This window comes from Piliocolobus tephrosceles, chromosome 13 (genome assembly GCF_002776525.5).
Source record: "Piliocolobus tephrosceles isolate RC106 chromosome 13, ASM277652v3, whole genome shotgun sequence".
NCBI lineage: Eukaryota > Metazoa > Chordata > Mammalia > Primates > Cercopithecidae > Piliocolobus > Piliocolobus tephrosceles.
This window is the reverse complement of record NC_045446.1, coordinates 57,250,408-57,276,955: the sequence shown is the minus strand read 5'-3', so window position 1 is coordinate 57,276,955 and position 26,548 is coordinate 57,250,408. Positions and strand designations below refer to the sequence as shown.

The 26,548-nt window shown below is 43.9% G+C and overlaps 1 protein-coding gene across 6 annotated transcripts in view; it reads left to right on the top strand.

The window, feature by feature from the left end:
- Positions 1-26,548, top strand: part of PPFIBP2 (PPFIA binding protein 2) — a 143,699-nt gene that overhangs the window by 37,999 nt on the left and 79,152 nt on the right. For 5 of the 6 annotated variants that reach the window (XR_002725850.3, XM_023190011.3, XM_023190005.1 and 2 more), the window contains one exon: positions 13,994-14,208. Coding sequence is in view for 5 of the 6 variants with exons in the window: in XM_023190011.3 (XP_023045779.1) it covers positions 13,994-14,208 (215 nt within the window). In the remaining variant the exon portion in view is untranslated. Of the gene's footprint in view, positions 1-13,993; positions 14,209-25,325; positions 25,931-26,548 lie in introns of those variants that run through there. The other variant, XM_023190008.1, reaches the window with a different exon arrangement.

The following is a 26,548-nucleotide window of genomic DNA, read 5'->3' as shown; positions in this document are numbered from 1 at the left end:
AACTGAGAATCTGGGATGTGTGTGGAGAGAGGGTCCCTAAGTGTGGGTTGTGTGAAACCCAGGAGACCTATTCTTCTGATCTTCCAGTACAAACTGCTCTCTGTCCTTCCATTCCTTAGTCCTCCATCTTGGAAAGTTCCATCTAGAAGGACTCCTGGGCTTCTCTGTCTGGAGCAGGCGTGAGAGTTTTATAGAGAGAAGGCATTCTTTGCAAATTGGTTCTTTGCAGATTGGTAGGGAGGAATACCTGTAGCCAGACTACTTGTTTGAAATCCTAGCTCTACAACAAGTTACTTGCATGGTCTGTGCCTCAGTTTCCTCATATTTGAAATGAGAATAGTAATAGTACCCATCTTAGAGAGTTGCCTGTGTTAACACACGTAAGGTGCTTAGAACAGTGCCTGGCACATAGTAAGCACTATAAAATGTTAGTTCTTGATAGATTAATGAGGGACTAAAAATAATCTTTATCATGTTGAATCTTTTCTGGGGACAGGGTAGCATTCTCATTTATTAAAGCTCTTATTTCACCCATCTGAGTTTTGTGGTTTTCACTGTATACGGCTTGTGCATCCATTGCTGGATTTGCCCAGGGTCTGCAAGATTGATACATAGTCTTCTGATTGCTCTCTGTGTCTGTTCTTGCTCCTTTATAGACTCTTTTCCACAGAGCTGCAGAGTAAACCTGAAAATGTAAATTAAGTCATATCACTTCTCTCTCCAAAATTCCTCAATGGCTTCCCATCTCAGGATAAAGTTTAAAACCCTTACCATGGCCAGCAAGGTCTTGGCATGACTTGGTTTTTGCAGCCCTTTATGCATCCCTTTCATGTTCCCAGGACTTATCTCACTTTAACCATGCTCTTGCTCTCCCCTTTCCTGGAATGCTCTCCTCCAGATCTAGGCTTATGCTGAAATGTTACCATATCAGAAGGCCTTCCCTGACTGTGTCTGTCATGCATTCCCACATAACTCTGTTCTTGTATCTTGTTTATACTTCTTTATAGCACTTATTTCCTGACCTATCACATTCATATTTGCCTCTTTATTGTCTGCCTCCTGCACCAGCATGTGAGTTTCTTAGGGACGGAGGCTCTGCCACTGTATCTCCAGTGCCTTAATTGGTGGTTTTAGGCATTTTAGTTAATAAGCATTTAATATATGCTAGATGTATTTTATTTGCTTTTGTGACTAGGATCTCCTTTTCATTGGTTAGGAGGTATACATATAGGTTTCTGTATACATCCTCTATCTGACTGCATACTGAACTTCATTTATTTTCTCTATTTTCACCTTTGTTTCACTGATTCTTTTTGGAATAACAATTTATTTATTTATTTATTTATTTATTTATTTATTTATTTATTTATTTATTTTTTGGAAAACTAGTAGTTTGTATGTCCCGTGAACCATCCCTGAAGTAGTAACTGGCTCACATAGATATTTGACAGGAGCTATTTGACACATTATTCAACATTGAGGTTACTAGTGAGTATCTGGAGGGCATGTTTTCTGTGCTATTCTTGATAAAAATAATGATCATTCTTTTGAATGCCTTGTTCAGGATACTTTTTCTCAAGATTGTTGAGGACACTTTTCCTCATTTTTATGATGGCATTAAAATGGCTGAGCCAAATTGGACCAAAGAGGTTAGGAATTTTTGTGGTTATTAATGTGGACTACAGAGTTGGACTGTAGGGATTTGAATCCCAGCTCAGCCATTTAGTGCTGGCTGTGGGATCTTTGGACAAATTGCTTAATTCTTCTGAGCCTCAATTTACTTATTGATAAAATAGCGGTAATAATAGTACCTGTCTCATATTATTGTGAGGGTTGAATTAATGCAAATAAGGCACCTAGAAAGTGCTAAATTGGTCCAAGTTATTTGTTTTATTGATATTAGTATTAAATTATTTTTACCCCCCAAGATCATACTGCTAAGATTTGAGTCCAGGGCCATCTGAGTCTCTTTCAGGCTCCTTTTATTCCTGGGCTGGTTTTTATGTTGATGCATGGGGCTGTCTGTAGGAGAAAAGAATTAACAGAGGGAAGGATACTTTTCTCTTCTTGATCACAATCCCTAAGCCAGAGTGGTTTTGTTCTTGTCTCTCTTACGTTATTTCTTCCAAACAAGGGTTCCTTTGCTTAAGGGTGGCACAGCTAAAGAAGTTGGAAAACTGTGGCACCACATCATGATACCATAGATCCTGCAGAAATGACATTTTTGTGTGAACATTTAAATCTTCCTCTTTATTTATATTCTCTGATTAATTTCAGATTGCATGATGTCAAGTAGTGCCACCACCACTGCCAAAACACAACTGCTTTTCCATCAAAGTACTCAAGTACCCAAAGAATGTGTTTTCTCACAGTTACCATGTATTTCAATGGAAAAAACCTTTATGGGCTTCCTGCACCTCCCAAATAGTAGCCACTTACATGAAAACAACACAGATTCCTACTAAAATGGATGTAATTTATTCAGTGATCACTAATAATCATATACTATATAACAAGGAATTGCCTCTTATTAATTACAATAGGCTAGATTACTGTTTACTTTCCAAAACTCCTTCTAAAAAGAGTGCACTTTGGGCATGTGATATCAATGTTTATGTAATTAAGCTTTTAGTGCAAAAAAAAGTCCGTCTCCTCCCCCATCAACTAAAAAGGTGCAAACAGTGCAGGATGATTATCACTCCTGTAAACAATCAGACCAGGAGTACTCTGAGAGGACATCCTAATGCACAAGTGGTAATTACGCCTCTCCAGAGCCACACCTGAGATGTGATGGCCTTCATCTCAGGTGGTCAACGCTTGGGAGGTGTGAGAGCTAGAAATTGGTTCTTGTAAATGCAAAAAGAAATGCCTTGTAAGCAGGACTATTAAATGAAACTCCTTGTAAAGTTGAATTCTTAAAATCTGAATGGCTGAATCCCAGGTGACTAGACGATACTAGAGTGGGACTATACTAGATTTGGACCTCAGGATTTTATATCAGAAAGTTGGGAAAGGGTGGCTGTTAAAGACTCTAGGACCTCTGTCAATAATGACTTGGTTCCAATATGAAAGACCATTATTATAGTTTCCAGTAGGATGTTAACCTTTGATCTAGTCTTCCTCCTGATTAGTCCCTGTGATTCTGCTTGCAAATTACACTGTAATGAATTACACTGTTGACAATTGAAATTGAACTATATATTGCTTAATTACCTCCCTCTGGATGGCCCAGAGCAACTGCCACAGACACTAATTTTGCATGGGGCTTAATTTGTGAACTGACAGGTTCAGTGGCTACTTTGTCAGGCCACTTCTGGCAGGGGACCAGAGAGCCACGTGGTCAGGACACAGAGGGCCAGTTATTCCTCTTGGATGTGCAGGAGGTTACTCATGCAGTTATGTACAAGCAGTACTCATTGAGGAGGAATAGTTAAGAGGAGTCTGTTTTATGACAGTTAAAGAGGTTGCCCTGTCAGCTGGGGCCATTCTGCCAACTCTGATTAGCGTCTGGGTTTGTAAAAAGAAAACAACAAAAGATTGTGCAGGGGCAGAGAAAGTTCTGATCAAGACCAAGATTCTTCACATTGGCCTGTGAATGAAGTCAGCTGTGGTGCTGAAGGCTGTTGAGACCATACTCTGAACAGTCCTTAACTGTTCTTATCCTGGCTTCTCTGAGTTGGAGCAGCATATAGCAGTCATCAGTAACAGACTCGCTGTTTCGCATTGTGGGTTGGGAGAGCCCTGCTAGGACTTTGTTCAGAAGAGTTGGAGTGGGGGTTTTAGGAGTGTCTAAGGGGCAGAGCTATTAAAGACTGCCCTTTGTATGAAGAGGTCAAAACTGCTACTGGGGCACCCGCTGTTTGACAGCCCTCATTCCATTTTTCCCTCACTGGTAGATTATGGAACTATGCCTTGTTTTCCATTCTCTGAAAGAGTGGATAAGGCTGGAACTATGTGTTCCTTAAATATTTGCTATAGTTGTAGGTATAGGAACTGAGCTGCAAAACTGTGTGGGCATCGTGTATTCTTGTTTGAAGATTTTTTTCTTGTAATGGTGTGGACTGGTTTTCTTAATTGAGTCTTGGCAAGTTAAGTTTTTCTAGAAATGTGTCCATTTTACTGAGGCTTTCCATTTTGTTAGCATCAAGTTGGCCTTTATATTTTATCTAAAATACTTTGTTAGATTAGAATTATTCTTTAATGTTTGATAGAATTAACATGTAAAAGCATTTGGCCTGGTGTTTTCTGTGTGGAAAAAAATTTAAACTACGATTAAATTTCTTTATAAGACAACTGGGCGCGGTGGCTCACGCCTGTAATCCCAGCACTTTGGGAGGCCGAGGCGGGCGGATCACGAGGTCAGGAAATCGAGACCATCCTGGCTAACACAGTGAAAAATTAGCTGGGCGTGATGGCGGGCACCTGTAGTCCCAGCTACTCGTGAGGCTGAGGCAGGAGAATGGCATGAACCCAGAAGACGGAGCTTGCAGTGAGCTGAGATCGCACCACTGCAGTCCAGCCTGGGCCACAGAGCCAGACTCCATCTCAAAAGATAAAATAAAAATAAAATAAATAATACTTGACTCTTAGAATGCTTTAATTCCCATCACTGCCCCATCTTCCACATTATTTTTGTTTAGTATTCTAGTATCTTTATTTATATTCTCCAAATTATTGTTTTTTTAAATTGACAGCGTTTTAACAATTTTAACAACCTCTCCAATCATAGTTGATTCTTTCATGGTGCTGTTTTTTTTTTTTGCATGATATAGTTTTCTTCCTTAAAATTTGATAGTCTGTGAGTAATAGATTGTATTAGTTGTTATTTGAAAAATGTCCTTAAATGTTCCTAATCTTGAATGATAGTTTATCTTATACAGGCTTATAGGTTGGGCACTATCCATAGGTATTATTTTGTGGTCACAGGGATTTATTGCTAATGAGAAGTCTGGCAATCTGGCTTCTATCTCTGGTTGTTTTTAAACTTCCTGTTTATCTTTGGTATTCTTCAGTTTCACTGTGTTGTTTCTTCGGTGAATTTGTTTTGATGTATTATTCCTGGGACTCAGTGAGTGTCTTTAAACTGAGAGGACTCAAGTTTTCCATTCTGAAAAATTCATAGCCATTTTATTTGTTGCCTCTGCTTCATCCTCTGTATTATTCTGGAATTCCTGAAGAATTGTGTTGGACCTTGTCATTCTTTTTTAATTCCATGCTTGCTACTCCTCTTTTGTATTTTTCACTTGTGTCTCTGTATGCAGCATTCCTCAGGTCTATCTTCCTCTCCAATAATTCTCTCATCTGCCATTTAACCTGTTCATTTAATTTTTAATTTGTTTCGCTGTGTTCTTTATTTTGGTTTGTATTTTTTTTTTCAAATTTTCCTATTTTTTAAAATCATGCTTTCATTTTCTTTAAGGTTTTTGTTTCTTCCTTTTCTCCTTTAATTACATAAAACATATGAAATATGCCCAAATATTCCCAAATAGACAAAATATTTATTCATAATATTCATGTATTGATTTAGTTATATGTTTAAGCACTAATTAAAAGGCTTTCAGTAATTCAAAATGATATGTTAATTTATGAACTTCTTGTCTCATTGGCACTTGGTTTTTTCTTTTTTTTGAGACAGAGTCTTGCTCTGTTGCCCAGGCTGGAGTACAGTGGCGTAATCTTGGCTCACTGAAACCTCCACCTCCTAGGTTCAAGCAATTCTCAGCCTCCTGAGTAACTGGGATTACAGGTGCCCGCCACCATTCCTGTCACTGGCACATCTGATGAAATAATTTTATTTGAGCTTTTTTTTTTTTTTTTTTTTTTTGAGATGGAGTCTCGCTCTGTGGCCCAGGCTGGAGTGCAGTGGCCAGATCTCAGCTCACTATAAGTTCCGCCTCCCGGGTTTACGCCATTCTCCTGCCTTAGCCTCCCGAGTAGCTGGGACTACAGGCGCCCGCCACCTCGCCCTGCTAGTTTTTTGTATTTTTTTTAGTAGAGACGGGGTTTCACCGTGTTAGCCAGGGTGGTCTCGATCTCCTGACCTCGTGATCCGCCCGTCTCGGCCTTCCAAAGTGCTGGGATTACAGGCTTGAGCCACCGCGCCTGGCCCTTGAGCTTTTTATACTTATCTTTGTTTCTATCATTATAAGAGCTCTTTTTGAATAATCCTAGCATTCTAGAGCAGTTTAGAGCATTTGGGGATGCAGATTCCTATTTGTAGGTCTGGGATGGGATCTGAGACTCTGTATTTCTAATGAACTCTCAGGTTTTGCTATTGCTACTCACGTGGACCCCACTTTTAAGTGGCAAGGTTTGAGAACACACCATCCTTACTTGGAAGTTGTTTTAAATACAACATTTTTAAAATTCATATATGATGCTGTCATCAGCTATTTCATCTCATGCCAAAGAACTCCATTTACATAGTAAAAGATTAGATTTTAAAAGTTTATCTTGTTTATATGTCTTAATTGTACAACATATATATTTTGCATGAATGAAGATAAGCTAAGTTATGTTGCAGTGAGAAACTACTGAAATGTCAGTAGTTTGAAACACAAAGGTTTACTTCTTGTGCACATTGCAAGTTCTCTGAGATCTGCTGAGGGCTCTGGTCCTTATCATCTTCACTTGAACACAGGCTGATTGAGTCTCCACTATTGCCAGGAGTCAGGGAAGGTGGAAGAGATATGGGGAATTGTGTACTGGCTCTTAGACTTTCTCCCAGTGATACACATAGTTTCTGTTTATTGGCCAAAGGAAGTTATGTGACCATGAGTGACTTCGAGGGACAGAACTGTAAGCCTACTAAGAATGCAAGCAGAGGAGAACAAAATACCTGAACAACCCCAGTCACTACCACATACATACCTATGTGCTTTCAAAAGCAATCATTAAAAGGCTTTCAGCCGGGTGTGGTGGCTCACGCCTTTATCCCAGCACTTTGGGAGGCGGAGGCAGGCAGATCACAAGCTCAGGAGTTCGAGACCACCCTGGGCAATATGGCAAAACCCCGTCTCTACTAAATACAAAAATTAGCCAGGCGTGGTGGTGCGTGCCTGTAGTCCCAGCTACTCAGGACGCTGAGGCAGGAGAATCACTGGGAGGTGGAGGTTGCAGTGAGCTGAGATCGTGCCACTGCACTCCAGCCTGAGTGACAGAGAGAGACTCTGTCTCAAAAAACAAAAAAAAAGAAAAAAGAAAAGAACAGGCTTTCAATGAAATCCTATAACACTTGCATTGTATGTGGTCTTATCCTCAAAAATAATTACTACATCTTCATTAAATTTTGGTTTTCTTCCTTAAAATAAAAATTCTCGGGTGACCTCTATAACCATCAAAGTTAGACTTGATTGAGGTGATCTGCTAGTGCAGTGGTTTCAGCTTAAGCATCATTTTAGTGTCACCTGGAAAACTTTTTATTACCCCAGGTCACACCTCAGAGCAATTAAATTAGAATCCCTGGAGGAGGGCCCAGGCATCTGTAGTTTGTAAAACTGCTCAGGTGACTTCAGTGAGCATTGAAAGTTGAAAACATTTGTGCTACTCTGAATACTTTGTTGCTCAAAATGAAATAGAATGCCCCAAAGAGAAACTTTAGGCTTGACTGTAAGTTGAATTACCCTTTTCTGAGAAATTTGGGGGGTAAATCTTGCCTTATATTTAGGCATATCCAGTATTAGTGGTTTATTGTGCCTTCTAAATTGTCCTGTTAATCCCAGGTTTTAGGGTACACATTTTCTTTACTTATTGTTTTTGTTCTATTTTGATTTGTTTCCCACTGTGGTTGTAATTTTTTTTTTACAGGGGATAATCGCGGGGAATGTGTGTGGAGTGTGGAAATGAGCCTCCTGGGAGATTTTGCATTTGCTAATGCTGGGCTTTAGGTGTTGCACTATTCTGGACCATTTTGTGTGCATGTATGTTGATTTCTGGTTTGGGGTTTCAGTAGTAAGTGCATAGTAGAAATTTGGCACTATACCAGTAGTATGCAGAGGACTGTAGGTTTGATGTCTCACTGGGGGTGAGGGAGGGTGTATATATGTGGTATTATAAACACGTAGGGGGCCCCTTAGCATACTGCAAGCTTCCCTGCCGTTGGGTGAAATTTTTCAGACCCCTTTATGAAATAGGCAATACTTCGGGGTACTTTCTTTCTATAGGGGTCTCACTTTCAACTTACTGCTTTCACTGGAGACATTAAAATCTCAAGCCCCAACCTCGGTTCCTCTCTATAGCTGGGTATTTTGCCCCGGGCTACTATAGAGTCAGCTTGAATTGATTTCACTGTTGAGTTCACTCTGTTTCTGGTACCCAAGGTTTTTACTGTCTTTCAAGCTTGGCTCCACATTTAAAAAATAAAAATAAAATAAGGGTGTTATCTTTTTCAGCTTTTCTGTTTGTTCATTGTGGGTAAGGGGGACTCCTGGCAGTTGAGTCTGTCCTGTTTCCAGAAGGCTCCCCGTTAAGCAGTACATGGCTAGCTTACCAAGAAGCCTGCTCTGGGATTTTCTGAAATGATTGTTCTGTGAAAATACTACCAGGTTTTCCCCCCTTTCACTAATGCAATTATGGAGAGAGGGAAAGCTAATAACAGCACAAGGAAGAAACCTGTCTGGGTTTACTCACTTGATTTCCTGACCAAATAAAGGCCTGAATTCTTCCATATTGTCTAGCATCCTGTGGGGACTTTCAGAGAACAAGAGAACCTACAGTCCCTGTGCAAACTAAATGTCAAACTTGAATGTCTCACTTATATTCAATAAATTTAAAGTTTAAAACAAATGTTATAAAAGTAATGAAAATAATGTCAACATTTGTGTATTTTTCTGTATATATACACCGTATACATATATTTAAAATTTTTTTACTGAATAAGGCAAGTATTTCCCCATGTTATTGAATCTTTAGATAATTGTTTTCTATATAGCTATATGAATCATATTCTTTGTTTCAGAAGTTATTTAAATATTCACCAATTTGGGGGGATTTTCCCCCTACTTTTGGAAAATTAAGATGCTGCTGAGATGATTCTTGTATATTAATCTTTGACTACATGTCTGGTTATATTTCCTTAGGTTAACTTTCTAGAATTGGACTTGCTAGGTCAAAAGCCATGAATATTTTCCCTGTATCTTGCCAAATTGCTTTTCAGAAAGATTAGGCTGGTCTTTGTGTCTAGTAACAGTGTATGAGGGCACCCTTATGAACAGCATATGAGCTTGCCAACATTGACTATCATTGCATTTGCATTTTCAACAATTTACGTAGGTGAAAATTGAATGTCATTTTTAAATATTCTATTTACTAGTGCAAAAACATTTTCTTTCCATATTTTTAATTTTTACTTTTGTTTTTTAATTCTAGAATTACCCCCATAAGAACCTTGTGCCTGTTTTATGTGTGAGAAGTGAATTGGGGACTTTTTTTATTGATAGATAAGGTCTCTCTCTTTTTTTTTTTTTTAATGAAGGCTGTACTGAGCTTTTGTTGTAATTGATACGAGTAGGTTTTTTTTGGGGGGGGGGGTTGTTTTTTTTTTTTTTTTTGAGACAGAGTTTTCTTCTTGTTGCCCAGGCTGGAGTGCAATGGCACCATCTCAGCTCACTACAACCTCTGCCTCCTGGGATCAAGCGATTTTCCTGCCTCAGCCTCCCGAGTAGCTGGGATTACTGGGGCCTGCCACCATGCTTGGCTAATTTTTGTATTTTTAGTAGAGACAGGGTTTTGCCATGTTGGCCAGGCCAGTCTCGAACTCCTGACCTCAGGTGATCTGCCCGCCTCGGCCTCCCAAAATACTAGGATTACAGGCATTAGCCACCACGCCTGGCCTACAAGTAGGTTTTTCAGGCTATAATTTGTCTTTTAATTTAATTTTGTTTTTAATATTCCAGAAGTTAATTTTATGTAGTCAGATGTATTGTTCTTTTATGTCTTGCTCAATTGCTCTTGTGCCTATAAAATCTTCCTCTAACTCAGTTTTGACTTATCTTCTCTTTGTATTTCTAGTTCAGTTTTTTAAGCATATAATCCTTGTCTGTCTAAATTTTATTTTTGTGTATGGTATAGAATAAAGATCTTATTTTTTTTCTGTGAGAGTAATTCTAGCAACATATTTTAGCAGTGTATGGCAAGTGTCTCTTGATTGTACTTCTCAGAATATTCTCAGCTATTTTTATTTTTAGTTATTTTACTGTGTAACATAAATTACCCCAAACATAGCATCATGCAATAACAAACATTTATCATCTGTTTCTATCTGCCAGGAATTCAGGAGTGGTTTAGTTGGGTGGTTCTGGCTTAGGTCTTTTAAAGGGTTATAGTTAAGATATTAGCTGGGGCTACAGTCATCTGAAGGCTTCTCTGGGGCTGGAGCAGCAATCCCTAACCTTTTTGGCACCAGGGAACGGTTTTGTCGAAGACAGTTTTTCCATGGACCTGGAGGGTCGGGGGAAGGTTTCAGGATGAACCTGTTCTACCTCAGATCACCAGGCATTTGTTAGATTCTCATAAGGAGTGAGCAACCTAGATCCCTCGCATGCACAGTTCACAATAGGGTTCGCGCACCTATGAGACTCTAATGCCACCAGTGATCTGACAGAAGGTGGAGCTCAGGTAGTAATGCTCATTGGCCCACTGCTCACCTCCTGCTGTGTGGCCCAGTTCCTAACAGGCCATGGACTGCTACCAGTCTGTGGCTGGGGTTGGGAACACCTGGGCTGGAAGATCCCTTCCACAGTGGCTCACTCATATGGCCATTGGTAGAAGGGCTCAGTTCTTTGATGTCTGCTGACAGGTAGCCATATTTCCTCACCATATGGACTTCTCTGTAGGGATGATTGACTGTCCTTATATCATGGCAGCGGCCTTCCCCTAGAGCGAGTGGCCTGATATAATAAAGCAGAAGGAGTCACAGTGCTTTTTATAACCTAGCCTTGGAAGTAATGTTCCATCATTTCTGTCATATTCAACTGGTGACACGGAGCAACTATAATATAATATCCACAAATTACGAACATTAAGAGGAATGGGTCACTGACGGCTTACTGGAGGCTGGTTACCAAACTCTTCCTCTAAATTTAGAATTGTATCTCCTTTTGTGTAGATGCTTATTCAATGTCATTTTGCCATTTGCATCCCAAAGCCCAATGGTGGCATCTGAAAGTTTCTTCTTCCCTTAGTTTTCTGCCCTGTAACCTTATCTGATTCTTAAATTTAAAATCAAGCGGAGTTTGTCATCTGAGGCTTTTCCGTCACTGTCATTACCACTAGCTCAGGGACAAAATATTTATCTTTTCACTTCCCTCATCTAGTATTTATTGACTATTGGTTTTGATAAAGTAATAAAGGAAATATAAGTTGCAAAGAAATATAAATTAAAGTTTTTTATACATATATACACATATGCCTGTAAAACTTGGCACAGATATACATGTACACACACATGTACACACACACACTCTGAATAGTAGGAAAGAATCCCAAAGCTTTAGGGCAGAGAGGGTCCCAAAGAAAGGAAGAGACTTTTCCAAGGCCACACAGTGGTATAAAGTTAATGAAAACCCAGATCTTCTATCCACCTTTTAGCCTGACTCATTCTTCCTACATTTATGAAATACTTAAAATGAAACTGAATGGCTACGTGTTTGAAATTCGTGTGTACAGAATGGAGAGGGATTACTCAGCAATGATTTGGAGATTGGAGGTCTTGCTCTGCTTCTCTCCATTTTCTTCCCTGAAGTTTGGCTGTGGCTCTTCCCAGTTCACTCTTAATTGGATTTGTAGGAGCCAGAAAGTGCTGAGCACACATCACAGTGGTGGGTAATTGGGCAGTTTCCTGGCTCCCCAGAGCCTCTGACTTGTTTGTGGATTGTGATCCATGATTCCCTGTATCATGCATTTTCAGAAAGCAAACTGGCAATCAAATGGTAATTGTTTCCATCTGTGTGGATTTCTCATTTCCCAAGACTGCCTGGCAAGGAGGAGGTTGGCTCTGAGAAGAGTAAAGGGACCTGTAATTGGACGTCAGGCCTGCAGCATACCATGGATGCGGTGGTCCCAAGCTCACAATTTCCAGTAGAGTCCTAATTTCAAATCTCTCATTCGGTTGGCCTTATAAATAATCCAAATGCCCTAGAAATTCCACCACCTAAACCATAGTTTCTAAAGTGTTTACTGCTGAAAGAAACACAGACTTCCTTTGTTAGACTGTTGCCCCAGTTTTGATTTGAAAAATATATCCCTGGACTTATGGAAAGGAGACTTTTGCTGCTGCTGCTGCTGCTGCTGCTGCTGCTGTTAAATGGGTGTAAGAATGGTGGAACAGGCCGGACGCAGTGGCTCACATCTGTAATCCCAGCACGTTGGGAGGCCGAGGCGGGCGGATCACAAGGTCAGGAAATCGAGACCATCCTGGCTAACACGGTGAAACCCCATCTCTACTAAAAAATACAAAAAATTAGCTGGGTGTGGTGGTGGGCACCTGTAGTTCCAGCTACTTGGGAGGCTGAGGCAGGAGAATGGTGTGAACCCGGGAGGCGGAGATTGCTGTGAGCCGAGATCGTGCCACTACACTCCAGCCTGGGCAACAGAGCGAGACTCTGTCTCAAACAAACAAACAAATAGTGGAACAGTCGAATTTGGGGCTTATCAAATTAGAAAGAGCTGACCCAATATACCAGATCTCTGAGGACATTGAAGCACTCTCTCTCCAGATACTCGTTCAAGTATATGTGCAGGCATTTGGTCAGATTCCTTTTCAGTGTCTACTGGGTAGAGTGCATGATGCTGGGAACTCGGCTAAATGTAACATGGACCATGGACTCTCTCAGAGACACCACAGCCCACAATAAGGAGATAAGGTATGGAGATATATATATAAATACAAATTTAAGAGCATATAGAGATATATAGGGAATATAAAGATCTCCCAACTGGGAAGATCCAGAAAGATTCCAGTTCACTAAACCCTCACGAAAATGAATATAGTAATTGTCATCTGTTGCTGTGGGATAAGCCAAACCAAACATATTGGCTTAAAACTACCATCGTTTCCTTGTAATTTCATGATTTGAGTAGCACTGCAGGTTTGTCTCCTCCCTGTTCCACATGGTGTCAGCTGGGGTGGCTCTTGGGGGCTGGAAGATCCTGGATGGCTTCATTCACATGTCTGTCACTACAGCTGGGAGGGCTAAGAAAGGTGGGGCTGTTTTTCTAGCAGGGTAACTGGGCTGTGTTACATGGTGGTTTAGGGTCAAAGAAAGAGTGGAACCTGTTAGACCTCTTAAGGCCCAGGCCCAGAGCTGGTACAGAGTCACTTCCATTGCATTCGTTGATCAGAGCAAGTCACGAAGCCAGCCCAGAGTCAAGATCTATCCCTTTGTCAGAGGAGTGGAATGCACACACAGGAATAGAGGAATCTCTGATGGCCAACTGCAATCTATGACATTAATATAAAGAAAAAAATTATTCTAAAAGCTGAAGAATGAGATCTTACTGGCTAAACTAGCAGTTTGTGGTCCCTAGTGAGGACTGGCTGTGCTTTCCCAGTTGTCTAAGTGTGTGAGCTTCATATGTCAGTCCCAAAGGGTATTGTCATCCACCTCTGCATGCCTCTTTTTACACTGTCCAGCCCAAGATTAGATAAAGATGATTTCTGGAAAGTTTACATTGTGAGTGATTCAGCTGGGGTTGAGGTAGCCTTCCAGGTTTCTTTATTTAAAGATGGGGTCTCACTCTGTTGCCCAGGCTGGAGAGTAGTGACTATTCTCAAGCCTGATACTGTGCACTATAGCCTGGAACTCCTGGACTCAAGTGATCTTCCTGCTTCAGCCTCCCAAGTAGCTGAGACTACAGGCATGCACCACCATGCCCAGCTCACTCCCAGCTTCTTATCTGTCCCTTTCACCTGTTTTTCACCACCTTTGCTCTTTACGAGTTCCTTGCCCATGGTGTCCACCCTTCTTACTGAGTTTCCACCTCTCTCTCGTTGCAGGCACTAAAACAGGTGCAGATCTTAGTGATGGTACTTGTGAGCCTGGACTGGCTTCCCCAGCCTCATACATGAACCCCTTCCCGGTGCTCCATCTCATCGAGGACTTGAGGCTGGCCTTGGAGATGCTGGAGCTTCCTCAGGAGAGAGCAGCCCTCCTGAGCCAGATCCCTGGCCCAACGGCCGCCTACATAAAGGAGTGGTTTGAAGAGAGCTTGGTGAGTAGTTGCATGGCCTGATTGGGAACTACTGGGGAATGTAATGGTGCAGCCCATGGAGTGCCCCTACTGACTGGGGCTGTTGACCCATCTGTACACCTTCCAGCCTTTTCTTCCATCCCACTTTAGCCAATGCTGCAGGGTGGCCCTTCTTATCAAGGAGTATAGAGCCCAGTCAAGCGACTTAAGCTATGTCCTCTGCCCTTCCATGGTCCACAGTCTCTCTCTCCTGAGGAAATCCAGGGCCAGAGAAGGGCAAACATTGAAGATTTCACACACACACACACATACACCCTCGAATTACAAGTACTGCTTATTAAGTTCTAATCCCTGGCTGGTGTCTCTCCCCTCGGCTAAATCCCACTACCCCTTGTTTCTTACCACAAACAAAAGACTGGTTACCTCATTGATTTAAAGAAAAACGTGACAAATTTCTTAGGAGGAAATGTTTGCTTATTTTTGCGTTTCTTTGTTTGGTAAAAAGGCTAAACTTTTAAAAATTAGTTTATTCATATTCCTCTGTATGGTCTCTAAACTTTTGATTCTATCCTATCTGGAAAAAGAATGTATTTCCCATATACATATTCACATGCAGCATTTTATTTTTGAGACAGGGTCTTGCTCTGTCACCCAAACTGGAATGCAGTATGGCTTGATCATGGCTCACTGCAGCCTCGACCTCCCAGGCTCAAGGGAATTCTCTCAACTCTTGCTCCCAGAAGTGCACCACTTCTGCAGAAGTGCACCACCACACCTGGCTAATTAAAAAAAAAAAAAAAAAAAATGTGTGTGTGTGGAGATGGGGTTTCCATATGTTGCCCAGGTTGGTCTTGAACTCTTGGTTCAAACAATCCACCCACCTCGGCCTCCCAAAAGTGCTAGGATTATAAGCATGAGGCCAGTATTTCACTAATATACCTAAATTATAAAAACACCACAAAACAGAATTTTGAAGTTTTTTATTTGTATGAATTTGTGAGATACATGTGAAATTTAGTTACATGTTATATAACACATAGTGATCAAGTCAGTCAGGATATTTAGGGTATCCATTGCTCACCAAAATAGAGTTTTAAAGGATAGGTTAAAAAATAGTTCCAATATTTTTCCCTATACACCCAGAAATCACCTTGAGCCTCTTGGGTGCGCCTCTCCCACTCTAGTCTATTCGTATTCTGTGCTGTTGTTTTCTATTAGGATTGTAGTGTTTTTCTTATCTATTTGAATGAACTTTTATTAGCCGTTTGCTTTATTTGTAGCATATATTTTGCTCACTCTGTTTTTAAATGTTTAGGGAGCTTTTTGAGACATAAAATTTTAACCAACTGTACTTCACTCTATCAGTCTTTCCTATTTTGGTTTCTTGTTTTTCTTTTGGCCCGAGCAAGGCCTTTCCCAACCTCAGAACAAATAACTATTCACCTGTATCTTCCTCTAGTAAGTTTATGGTTTGATTTTTATTTTATGGTTAACTCCAGTCCATCAACAATATTTTTTAGTGTTTGGTATAAACAACGAATCTAACTTTCAAAACAGTTTTTGGAAATTTATTAAAAGTATTTTTTGATCCAAAGGCAGTTGACATGGTTGTTTTTTTTTTCAAGATGCATTGGTAGAAAACAGCTTGCATTCAGATTTGCAGTTTTGTCTTGGGGTTATTTACAATGGTTTAGGGCATGCCTGCCTTTGAAGAGATTTCCCTAAAAGTGATTGCTTTCATAAATCTTCTAGAGTAATTATGGACATCACTAACCTATGAATGGGGAAGCAAGTACTTTTAGGGGGTCGGAAGTTCATATAAACATTCCAAGACGTAAGAGCTGTATGTTAAAGTTTTTATTCTGGACAGAGATAGCCTGTCTGTATTTTAGATCTTGCAGACCTAAAGTCATTTTACGATCGGCACATCCACATTCCACACAAGGTCTTAATCTGTATGGAAATAAAATTCAGACTGGTGAGCAAACTCATCGCGGGCTTTAGATTGACACTTTTAGTTAGAAGTTGTTGCTGCTCAAATTTTGGTCTCTGGCTCAGCAGCTTTCTTATCTCCTAGTAGCTTGTGAAAAATGCAGAATATGGGCCCCATCTCACACTTGTTGAACCATCTCCAGGTGACTCATAAGCACATTAAAGTTTAAGAAGCACTGCTTTCAACCATGGAGACTCAGTTGAATTATTTTTTTAAAATTCCATGTGGATTAGGATTGGAATTGGAACTAGTAAGACGGTGTGAAGGATTAGGCAGCACTGCCCAGCGCCTTCTCATGCATGATGTCTGTGCATTCCTTATATATTTGCTCCCTTCTCCTCTGTAGACACACTGGCATTGTTACACACCTAGAGTTCCTGCTTGGCCATGATACTGGCCTGACATGGTCCAACTGTGTCTTGGTCTTGTGACATCTATATCAGTTGGATACTTTTTCCAGTAAAATGATATAAACAGTAACAAGGTAGACCACTAACAAGATGTACAGAAGACAGTCACAGGGTTAAATAAGTGGCTCTGAGTGACCTCACGGACACTGGTTCTTCCCATCTTTTTGCCCTGCCATCCTCGAGGGGTGGTTTTTGCTCAGACACATCCCCTAATAGTCACAAGATGGCCACTAGAACTGCAGGCAGCATGTCCTTACAAGACACAGCTATACAACCATGTGCAGAGGTAGAGAATCGTTTCTTTGGTATGTTTTTGTTGTTGTTGTTTTTAATCAGGAGGAAAACTCTCTGCAACCCTCTAGCAGACTTCCCATTTAGCCGCGGTGGCTGGGATTTGTTCACCTGTGCATACACTTCCGTCTGCCATACGGAGAGGTAGCCTCTGTCAGAAAGGAATGATGATAGAGTGGGGGAAAGTGAGTGACCCTCAGGAAGACAGCTCAGAGTGACTGCCACAAACTTCTGTTAGGTTTGAGTTTACTCTTGTTGACTGACAAATTCTTTCCATGTTTTCTCAATGTGTTTTCTTTTTAAACTCAAGTTTCTAAGGAAAAGAATCTGATTGACCCAGTTAATTATTTTTGAGCAAAGTCCTCCAGATCAATGAAGAAGTGTTAAGTGTAAAAGAAATAGGCATTAAAGACTTTTAATTTATTCACAGCTATAGATGCCCACCTTAGATCAGGTGTCTACCCCAGAGTGAATCAACTGTTAGCAGAGGGGAGGGATTACGTAACGGAAAACGTGGTCTTGTACTGCTGCTGCTCATCTGGGACTGCAGACCTTCTGGCACTGGGGCATCTGTGGTCCACCAGAAAAATGGGTTGCTGAGAAGCAGGGGTAGATGTGGAGGAGTGGTCCATAGTTAGAATAGGACAAATAGCAGATTAGTCCTGGGCTCTCTCTTATGTCTTACATGGAAAGGACACTCCTAGTCCTAGTGCCTCCTATTGGGTAGCTATTTCTTTGTGGCAGGGCTGGTTCCTCTTCTGCTGGGTCCTGGCAGAGCTGAAGCACAGCTGGGCCAGCACAGTCGGCAGCAGTAGGAGTGCTGTTGGCCAGGACTCTGCCTGGAGATGGGTATAAAACAGAGCAGACTCGTTGTAAAGGCCAAGTGGAGCAGACCTGCCCAGGAGTCAGTGGCACTCGGTTGTGAGAGAGTTTCCCATGCTCTGGGGTCTAAACTAGCATCCTGCCCCTTGACAGTAAGTATAATGAGGAGAAGTGGGCTCCTTGCCTAGAAGGGCATGTGTGAGGTTTTCTTAATGGGGACACCATCTGGGGCCTCAGTGAGGCAAGGAACAAAGGGCCTAGATTCCCTTGGTCTAGGAGCAGTATTTCCTTTGGAAAGTTGGTGAATGAGGACCTTGTATAGAGGGTATCTTGGGGTCTAAGATGAGCTGGGACGTGGCCTGCAGAGGAAGTATTTGGGAGGCTGTCCTGCCTGTGGTGCAGCAGAGCAGTGTTACCCTTAGGAGATGGGAAGGTGGTCCTTTATAACTGGAAGACAGAGCCAAGCTCAGGGTCAGTGCTCATGGAGGATGAAGCTGAGGCCCTGGCTGGAAGGCTGAGGCAGCTCTGTTGTGATGGAAACAGAGCTGAGTTCCAGAAAGGGGCATCCTCCTCCTTCTCTGTTTACTATGGTGAAATGTAGGATGATGCCCTCAGGAGGGTGTGGTTATTTCAGGTCAGGAGCCCCAGAACTCCACAGGTGGTCCTGAAGCCCAGAAATGGAAGCAGTGCTCATCAGTGGCCCTGGCATGTACTGGCATGTACTCATCAGTGGCCCTGGCATGTGGTACCTGCCCCAGGCAAGAAGGAGCTGGTACAACTGCGACCACTTCCAGGATTTTAGCTGTGCCTTGAGTGGAGCTTTCCCATGGTCTGAAAGGGGTGTCTCTACCCCTCTACACCTGCTTGGCTTGGCTGGGTGGTTGGCTGCATCGATCTACGGCTAGGTTGGGTGTTGGAAACCTTAGACAGGTTAGCCAGTCAGATTCAAATGGGCTCTACAGGGCTGAGAATAGCCAGTTAGCTGGGAGGAGTAGACCTAGGCTGGTACACAGTGTTGATTCGTGTCCCAGGTCTTTGGGTGATGCCCAGAAGATACCAGAGCCAGTATAGTCTCCATATGAAGTAGCTATGGGTGCTTCTCTAACAGTATGTTATATATACCCTTCATCTCCTACCAGCCAGCCAGTCTGTTCTGCTGTTCAGCACACTGGGTATGGGCCAAGGAGATTCTCAGTGAAGTTTCAAGATGAAGCCAGAGAAGGGGTAGGCAAACCCAGCGGCAAAGTGAAGGCAAGTCAAGGAAGAGCTCAGGCTCAAGGGTGAGGGGTGGTTGGCAGAGAACCCATAGAAGCGCTATACTCTAGGCCCTGTTTGGAACTGGGGTACATGGAACCCAGCAGGAACCCAGGCTTTTCTTTGCAAGGTTGCAAGAGTCCTAGTCAGTGTGCTTGAGTAGGTGAAAGCAAATTGAACCAGGGTGAGGGAGTATGGAAGGTAGGAAGGAGTTAAAAGGCCAGGGTTCTACCCTGGCTCTACCACTCATATGAGCCTCTTCTTCACTTCTCGGGGACTCAGTTCCCCTACCGGAAATGACAGCTGAGTTTGAAAGTGTCTGCAAGATCTGGCCAAGCATTCCAATTCTGCAGTTTGTTCTGGGGGCTATATGGAGTGGTCTCTTTGTAAGCACCGCCTTTGCCTCCCTCAGTCTTGACCTCTTGAGTTCCAAAGTATGGAGACAGGTTAGGATCCTCTCAATTTACTGCTGCCCTTATGTTAGAGCTTGATGGAGGCCCACATCTGAACAGTGGAGAGACAAATCTGTTTACCATGTTGAAAAACCTGAAGAATTGCCCTCCTGAATGAGCAGCCTCTGCTGGCCCCAGCTGGGTAAGTGCTCACCTCTGACAGCCCAGCAGTCAGTTCAGGTGCCCTCAGTTACCTTTTTAACTAGTTTCCAAAAAACAAAGAAACCCAGACTCAGGCTGGGGAGCACAGCCACCTGCCTTCTCAGCTCCAAACCACCTTGTCACAGATGGCAGCTTCTTCAGCTCCAAGCTCCTCAAACAAAGCCCATACATTCCTGCCAGATCCAGCTTGCAATCTTTCATTCTGTCCAAAGTAGCAAATCTGTTTACCATATTGAAAAGCCAGAGGAGTTGCAAAAAAAAAGGTGGGGAGAAAAAGTTGTTTTCTGAATTATAAAATGTGAGCTTGAATTTTTTACCATGTGATTCATTTCTGTATCTCCAGAATGGAAAACAGAAGATAGGATACATGTGTGTTGAACATTTTAATTTTGAAAAGTTACAGAAGGAGTTTTATAGGTAAACCTTTTCCTCTGGATCTTAAGAGGAGGGAAAAGTCGGTGCTTATTTTTCAAGAAAAAAAGTAGAGCCTGTTTCCAGCATGTTTTCTTACCTCCCCTGTGACAGGTGTGAACTTGAGAGAGAGATGAGAAAGGAGTAGGTGTCCCTGCTTTCTTTCTGTGCTCAGCTCCCAGGGGGCTCCGGGGCCGGGCTCCCGTGGCACCAGTGGCGGTTCTTTGTCCCTGTGCAGTGCTGGAAGAAGCCACTAGGTGGGAGTCAGGGACAAATGCTGGGAAGTGAAATCCCAAAGAATGAGGTACAGCATGGACTTTGTATGAGAAAACAACTTTTTATTTTTCTGTTTTAGACAAAGATAACATAAGCATCTCTCATTATTGAAACTGCTTAACTGCACCTGGGTCTGCTGGCAAAGATAATTCTTTGCCATTTTACTTAGGAACAGTGGACAAAGGACAGTCAAGGGAGGGCTCCACTGTTTAGGGTGGGGGAGAAGAGACGGGGCTGGTCCTGGGAGCATAGACCTGACCTTCCCCTGTGGATATGAAGAAACCTCTCCAGATTTCTTGACTGCAGTGCCTTCTGCTGGGGTGCTAGTAGGATGGCCCTTTCCATTCCTGGGGGCATTTCCTAGCCCACAGTGTATGTTATGCCCTGCCCTAGAGAAGCTTCCTGTCCCCTGGGGTATTTTGAATGCCCTTTTCCTGGCACAGCAGCCAAGGGGGCCTTCAGCCACTGCAAATTTAGCAGTTTTAATTTTCCTGGATCTTGATCCCTGCCCCCTAAAGTAAATTTACCCTACTAAATTCTAGCAATCCGGCTCCTTTCAGACCTGACCTAAAGAGACTATTTCAGCTTCTAAGAACCAATGTTTATAAATGACCAAGAATATGCAAACACTGGTGAAAGAGCAAATAAATCCTTCCCCACTAAATTTCCTGCTTCAGGCCCAGGGGCCATGGTGGACAATGTTGCCAGGTTAGCATAACTTGAGGTCTGAGCATGTAGACAACCACTTACTCTCCACCCACAAAAGAAAAACCTGCCAGAGACACACTACCAAGAGCTTTCTGCCCTTTCAGATACCTGCTAGTGGGCAGGCAGGCCTCCAGGGAATTTATGCTTCTAGGCAAGTTTGTTTAGTAATTAGGAGGTTTTTTTGTTTGTTTGTTTGTTTGTTTTACTCTTGTTGCCCAGGCTGGTATGCAGTGATGTGATCTTGGCTCACTGCAACCTCCACCTCCCAGGTTCAAGCGATTCTCCTGCCTCAGCCTCCCAATTAGCTGGGATTGCAGTTGTGCACCCCCACACCAGTCTAATTTTTGTATTTTTAGTAGAGACAGAATTTCACCATGCTGACCAGGCTGGTCTTGAACTCCTGACCTCAGGTGATCCGCCCACCTCGGCCTCCCAAAGTGCTGGGATTACAGGCATGAGCCACCATGCCCAGCCTTGAGGAACTTTTGAAAGCAGTTTCCTAACTTCTTACTCCTCCAAGTGTTGTCCTGGGACCAGTAGTACGAGCATCACCTGGGAGCTTGTCAGCAGTGTACAACAGGCAGGCCCCACACCCAACCTACTGAACCAGAATCTGCATTTTTACTAGAACCCCCTCGGGTCCAGGCAGTTCATTCTGGGGAAGCACTGTCTTAACCCAGGGGTTAGCAAACCCATGGCCCACAGTTAGCCTGCTGCATATTTCTTACCCTCATCAGCTAAGAATAATTTTTACATTTTTCAAGACTGCAGAAAAATCACAAGAATGTTTTGAGATGGGAAAATAACAAATTCACATTTTGGTGTCCATAAACAAAGTTTTACTAGAACACAGTCACACACTGGTTTTGGTGTTGACTGTGGCTGCTTTTGCACTGCAAATGGGAGAGTTGAGTATGAGAGAGACTATATGGCCCACCAAACCCAAAATATTTACCATCTGGCCCTTTACAGGAAAAGCCTGGTGACCTTTGTCCTGATCTGTTTTGGAAGTGCGTTCTCCATGCTTGCGTTCTGCGGAGGCTTGAGCTGCAGCGGCCAGGGCTTCCTCCACTGTGCTCTTCACTCCCTTCCCCCGCTTCTCCTTCTTACTAGCAGCGGGCCCACTGTCCACCATGTCTGTTGAAGAACACAAGTTTGTATCTGACTTATGAGAATTTATGAGGGAGTGTCCTAGCAGCTGCCACCCATGGCCCAGAGGTGAAGGCTCAGGGCTGAGCGGAGCCCAGGATGCCTGTAGGTGATAGGTCAGTGGAACAGCATGTGACCATGAGATTCCTCTCAGTTTACAGTACTGCCTGATAAGATGCTGCTGACTTCTGGTAGGCAGCTGGAGTAACACATCAGGGGACCTCAGCTCCTTTTTCAGCCATTCCCTCGAGTACTTGGAATTCCAGCCAGGTAGGTGACAATCCTGGGGTTCTCTTCTAGACTTTAGGATGGGGTGGAGCAAGCTATAGTGACTTCCCCCAGCAAACCTGACCACCCTGGTCTCTTAGCTGTTTTCACTCCCAGAACGCTCAGCCTCACAGTCTCCTGCCCTTTTCCCATAGCTGACTGCTGCATGTTGCAGGCAGTAATGAGTCTGGTTGTAGGTGAGCAAAGTACTTCCAGGAAGGCCCTGGGGGCTATTAGGTCACTGTAGTGACCCCTATTTGTGTACCCTTTGTGCTTCCTGAGGACTTCTGTCTTCAGGGATGGGTCCAGCGAGTCTGAGACACCACCTCACAGGAGCAGTGTAATGGGAGCAGGAAGCCCAGGCACCCGAGCTCCCAATAATAAGGACAGCCTAGACCTTTGGGAGTAACTACCTAGGCCAAATAAAACCTGGGCCTCTAGCCTTTTGGGAGTCATGGACTGTTCTGATAATCTGACAACTCTTTTTCAGAGAAAGATTTGTGAATACAAATAGTAGTACTTTGTATATATTTGGTGAACATATTTAGGGGCTTTTCTGATCCCTGGAATTCCATCCGTAGATCAAGTGAGGTGCCCTGGACAGGATGGACTTCTAGGGCAGTGGTGCAGCCATAGGTTTGCCTTGCCAGGCCAGCATGATGAGGGAGCCACGACAGGGACCCAGCTGCCCCTGGGGATGGGGTGAGTGAGGAGGTACCTTAGCTTCTCAATCCATCCCATTTCACTCAGCCCCTCCTGTTTTCCCCCTGCCAACCTGCTCCTAGGTCTTTTGGGGTGTTAATTTGTGATTTTTGAGTTGAATTACAATATAAGTAAAATGTACTTTGGTGTTTAAGGAAAAACAATGCTGAGGTAAGAATTGCTACTTGAGGATGCCATAAAAATGTCAAGAATTTAACTGTAGTTTATCTGGATTCTTCCCTACCTTCCTCCCTTTTCTGTCCCTTTCTCTCCCCCACTCTGCAACCCCCCACCTTTGTTCATCATACATTGATTTGAGCTAACAGAGGAAATGGGTCCCGTCTTTTCCTCTTTGTGTCGAACATCTTTACCCTGGAGAAACAGACCTTCAAGTCTCTTTTCTTCAAGTAGAATTTTAGTCTTACTTTGCCAGTCTTATCATTTGAGCCTTATTCTTTTATCCAAAAAATGTTTAAATTCGTACCGTGTGCTAAGAATTACAGGCATGGAAGTAGGAGAAGTGAATTGGAAATCAGACATACTTCTGACAGTCTGGTCAGTAGGGGTGGTCTGGTGTGACAAGGTCAGTGATGAAGTAGAGGGGAATGCAGGTGCTCAGGAGGGGTTAGAAGAGGGACACCTGAGTCACAGCTCTGTGTAAGCTGGGAGTGAGCAAGGCTGATGAGAGCAGCCATGTTGGCCACCGTTCTCTTTCCTCCTCTCTTGTACCAGAACCTAAGGGAGAGCACTGTGCTCATCCCAGGAGAGTGGGGGATTGTCTACCATCCCGTAGAGGCTGGAACTCTGTACCACCTCTCCCTGTCCAGCTCCCAAATCAGCTTGTCTACCTCCTCTTCCTTGGAGTCCTAGATATACCTTTATTGCATACCATGTGGTAATTCTTAACCCAAGGCAGGAGGTTTTTCATTTGCCTTGGATGCAGGGAAAATGTGTATTGACTGGATGAATTTCTTCATGTGACTTATTCAGGCTTCTAGACAGAGATAAACCAACCTACTTACCCCTGTACCTTTAGAGATATTCTTCCTTGGCATCATCCTGCCATTGCGTGGGCAGGGAACCTGGGCTGGGTGGGTCACACTGTGCTGTGGAGCTGGGCCAGAGGTAAGGGGCAAGGGGCTAGAGCTCAGCGCATGGGTAGCGAAGCCTGCTTTTCCTTTCTGGCTTCTGTCTGGGTGTGTCTCCAGGAATTTACTCCTCCCCTCATGCCAGCTGCTGGCCAGAGCTCTCCTCCTTGCTGCCTCTGTGATCTCTGTGGGCTGGCCCAGCCTGCTGGGGACTGTGCTGCCAGGCTTTGTTTCTACCCTTTTGGGCCCTGCTTCTGGCCCTGGTGGACATTGAAGCCATGCTGAGGGACATGCTGACACCCAATAGGGACTTCTCTTCAGACTGGGTGTTCCAGCAAACTCTGGAGGTGACCCCCAAGGGACCTGGGAAGGCCGGGGCAGTCACAAGATATGCATCTGCAAGTCCTTTGCTACAGCAGAGCTCAGGGCCTTGCATGTAACCACAGTTCCCACCGCACCCACATCAAAGGTCACTTTCATAATCAGTCATAGCCAAAGGCCTCACATTAAGGGCTGGGCAAGGGAGAAAAGCTGTTTTTAGCAGGGAGCTCTCAAAGGAGATGGGAATATGAGGAGGAGGTGGGGGCTGGCATCTAGGGAGTGCTGGAGGGGCCACCTGGAGAGCCCGCATGTGACCCGCCCTGACAGGAGGAAAACAGCCACAGCTCCAGGTCTCCGTCAGCCTTTCCAAGGCCCCTGTGTACCCAGCACTGCTCCCTGAGTCTCATGGAAATGCACGTGAAGCAGCCTCAACCTTTCCACCTCCTTGGTTTGTAAAGCAGGTAGTCCAGAGTGGGGGACAGCCAGAGAGGCAGGACCCTCCAGCCCTGGCCCCTGTCCAGAATGTGGCCCCTAGGGAGCCCCGGCTCGTGGCCAACAGCCCAGGGCCAGACTCCCCTGAATTTGCAGCATTTGGTCTCTAATGGATGGTACCACCCGTGCCAAGGACAGCAAACGCTCTGTGCGGGGCCCATCGCACGGCAGGACCGAGAACCCAGACTGGAGCTGCTTCTGAATCTGCTCTTTTTTTGGAAAAGAGCAGGCTTTCCTCAGGGCACAGCCCATCACTCGCCTGGAAAACGGGTGGGCGTGGGCTTCAGGGTGGGGGTCAGGCTGTGTGTGGGAACCAGTGAGCTCCTCCAAGAGCAGCACTTATTTTTAGTCTTCTCCCCAGTCCCAAATAAACTGAGAGCAGCTGGGAGCCCTGGGTAAATGCAGAGCGAAGCAGAGACAGGAAATCGGGGCTCTCAGTAATGAGTTCCAGCCACTCCAGAAGCGGGAAGCCAGACAAGGAATTTTCTTCGGGACTGTTTCCCTCTGGCAGGCTCCGGTATTATCACTGAGAACAGTCCCGTGTGTGTGCGCTTGTGTGTGGTGTTTACAACTCCTGTCCAAGTCTTCTTTTTCCCCTACCTTTGTGTTACATTTGATTTCTCCTCAGGGCTCCGAATCCCAGTCCTGGTGCGTGTGTGTGTGCGTGTGTTTGTTGGGGTGGTCGGGGAGCACGCTCTGCTCTGAGTCGCTGTGTGTCTGAAACTGTCTAGGGAGAGGCTGAAGGACGCAGGCCAGGAAAGTGGGGAAATTTGAACACAGCTTGGAGTTCTTGAGTGGGGGAGGGGGCAGAGGCAAGGAAGAGGAGAAAACTTGGTCTCCAGCCAGAAAAAGGGCTTTTTCCACCAAGGCCTCTAACTGCTGACATGGGTGCCCAGCATGGATGGGGACATTGATGTTTACAAGCATTTCTCGTGGCTGAAGAGGGTAAGTGACTGGCTGCTTTGTCTGGGTCTCCGTGGAGATGAGTGAGGGGGAGACGCTCTAGGGTGTTTTGGGGGGTGTGTGCGTGTGTGTGGTAGGGGGAGGTATTGTCCGGCAAAGCCCTGCCGTGGCCAAGTTCTTCATGAGAATCTAATTATAGACACCAGGGAGAAAACAGTCAGCTGTCTTTGTTTCTCCACTGACATTCTAGTGAATGAGCCTCTGTACAGAAAGGCAAGAATGGAGTGAGGAAAGTTGGTTATTTTAACTTTGGCACTTAAACAGTCAGAAGCTCCAGATACCATGACCAGAAAAATGTGCCCGTCACTTTTCAGTTTGAGGATGTAGGGAGGAAGCTGCTGTCTTTTTAAATGTACTGGGTTCGGAAGTTGTTTAACTCATTCTCACTGTGATGTTATCCGGTGGAGCACATATCTGCTATCAGCAGAATGAGCTTCTGCATTTCCGGAGGAAAGCTTTCAGGGAGTTCTCTTTTGAATGCTCTGAAGCTGAGGGTTTATGTTGCAAGTTGTTCATGCCCTTTCTTTAGGGGACAAATCTGAGTGTGTGGTATGAGCAAGGAATGAATGGACGTTGGGGGCTGGAGTAGCATCGTGCTCC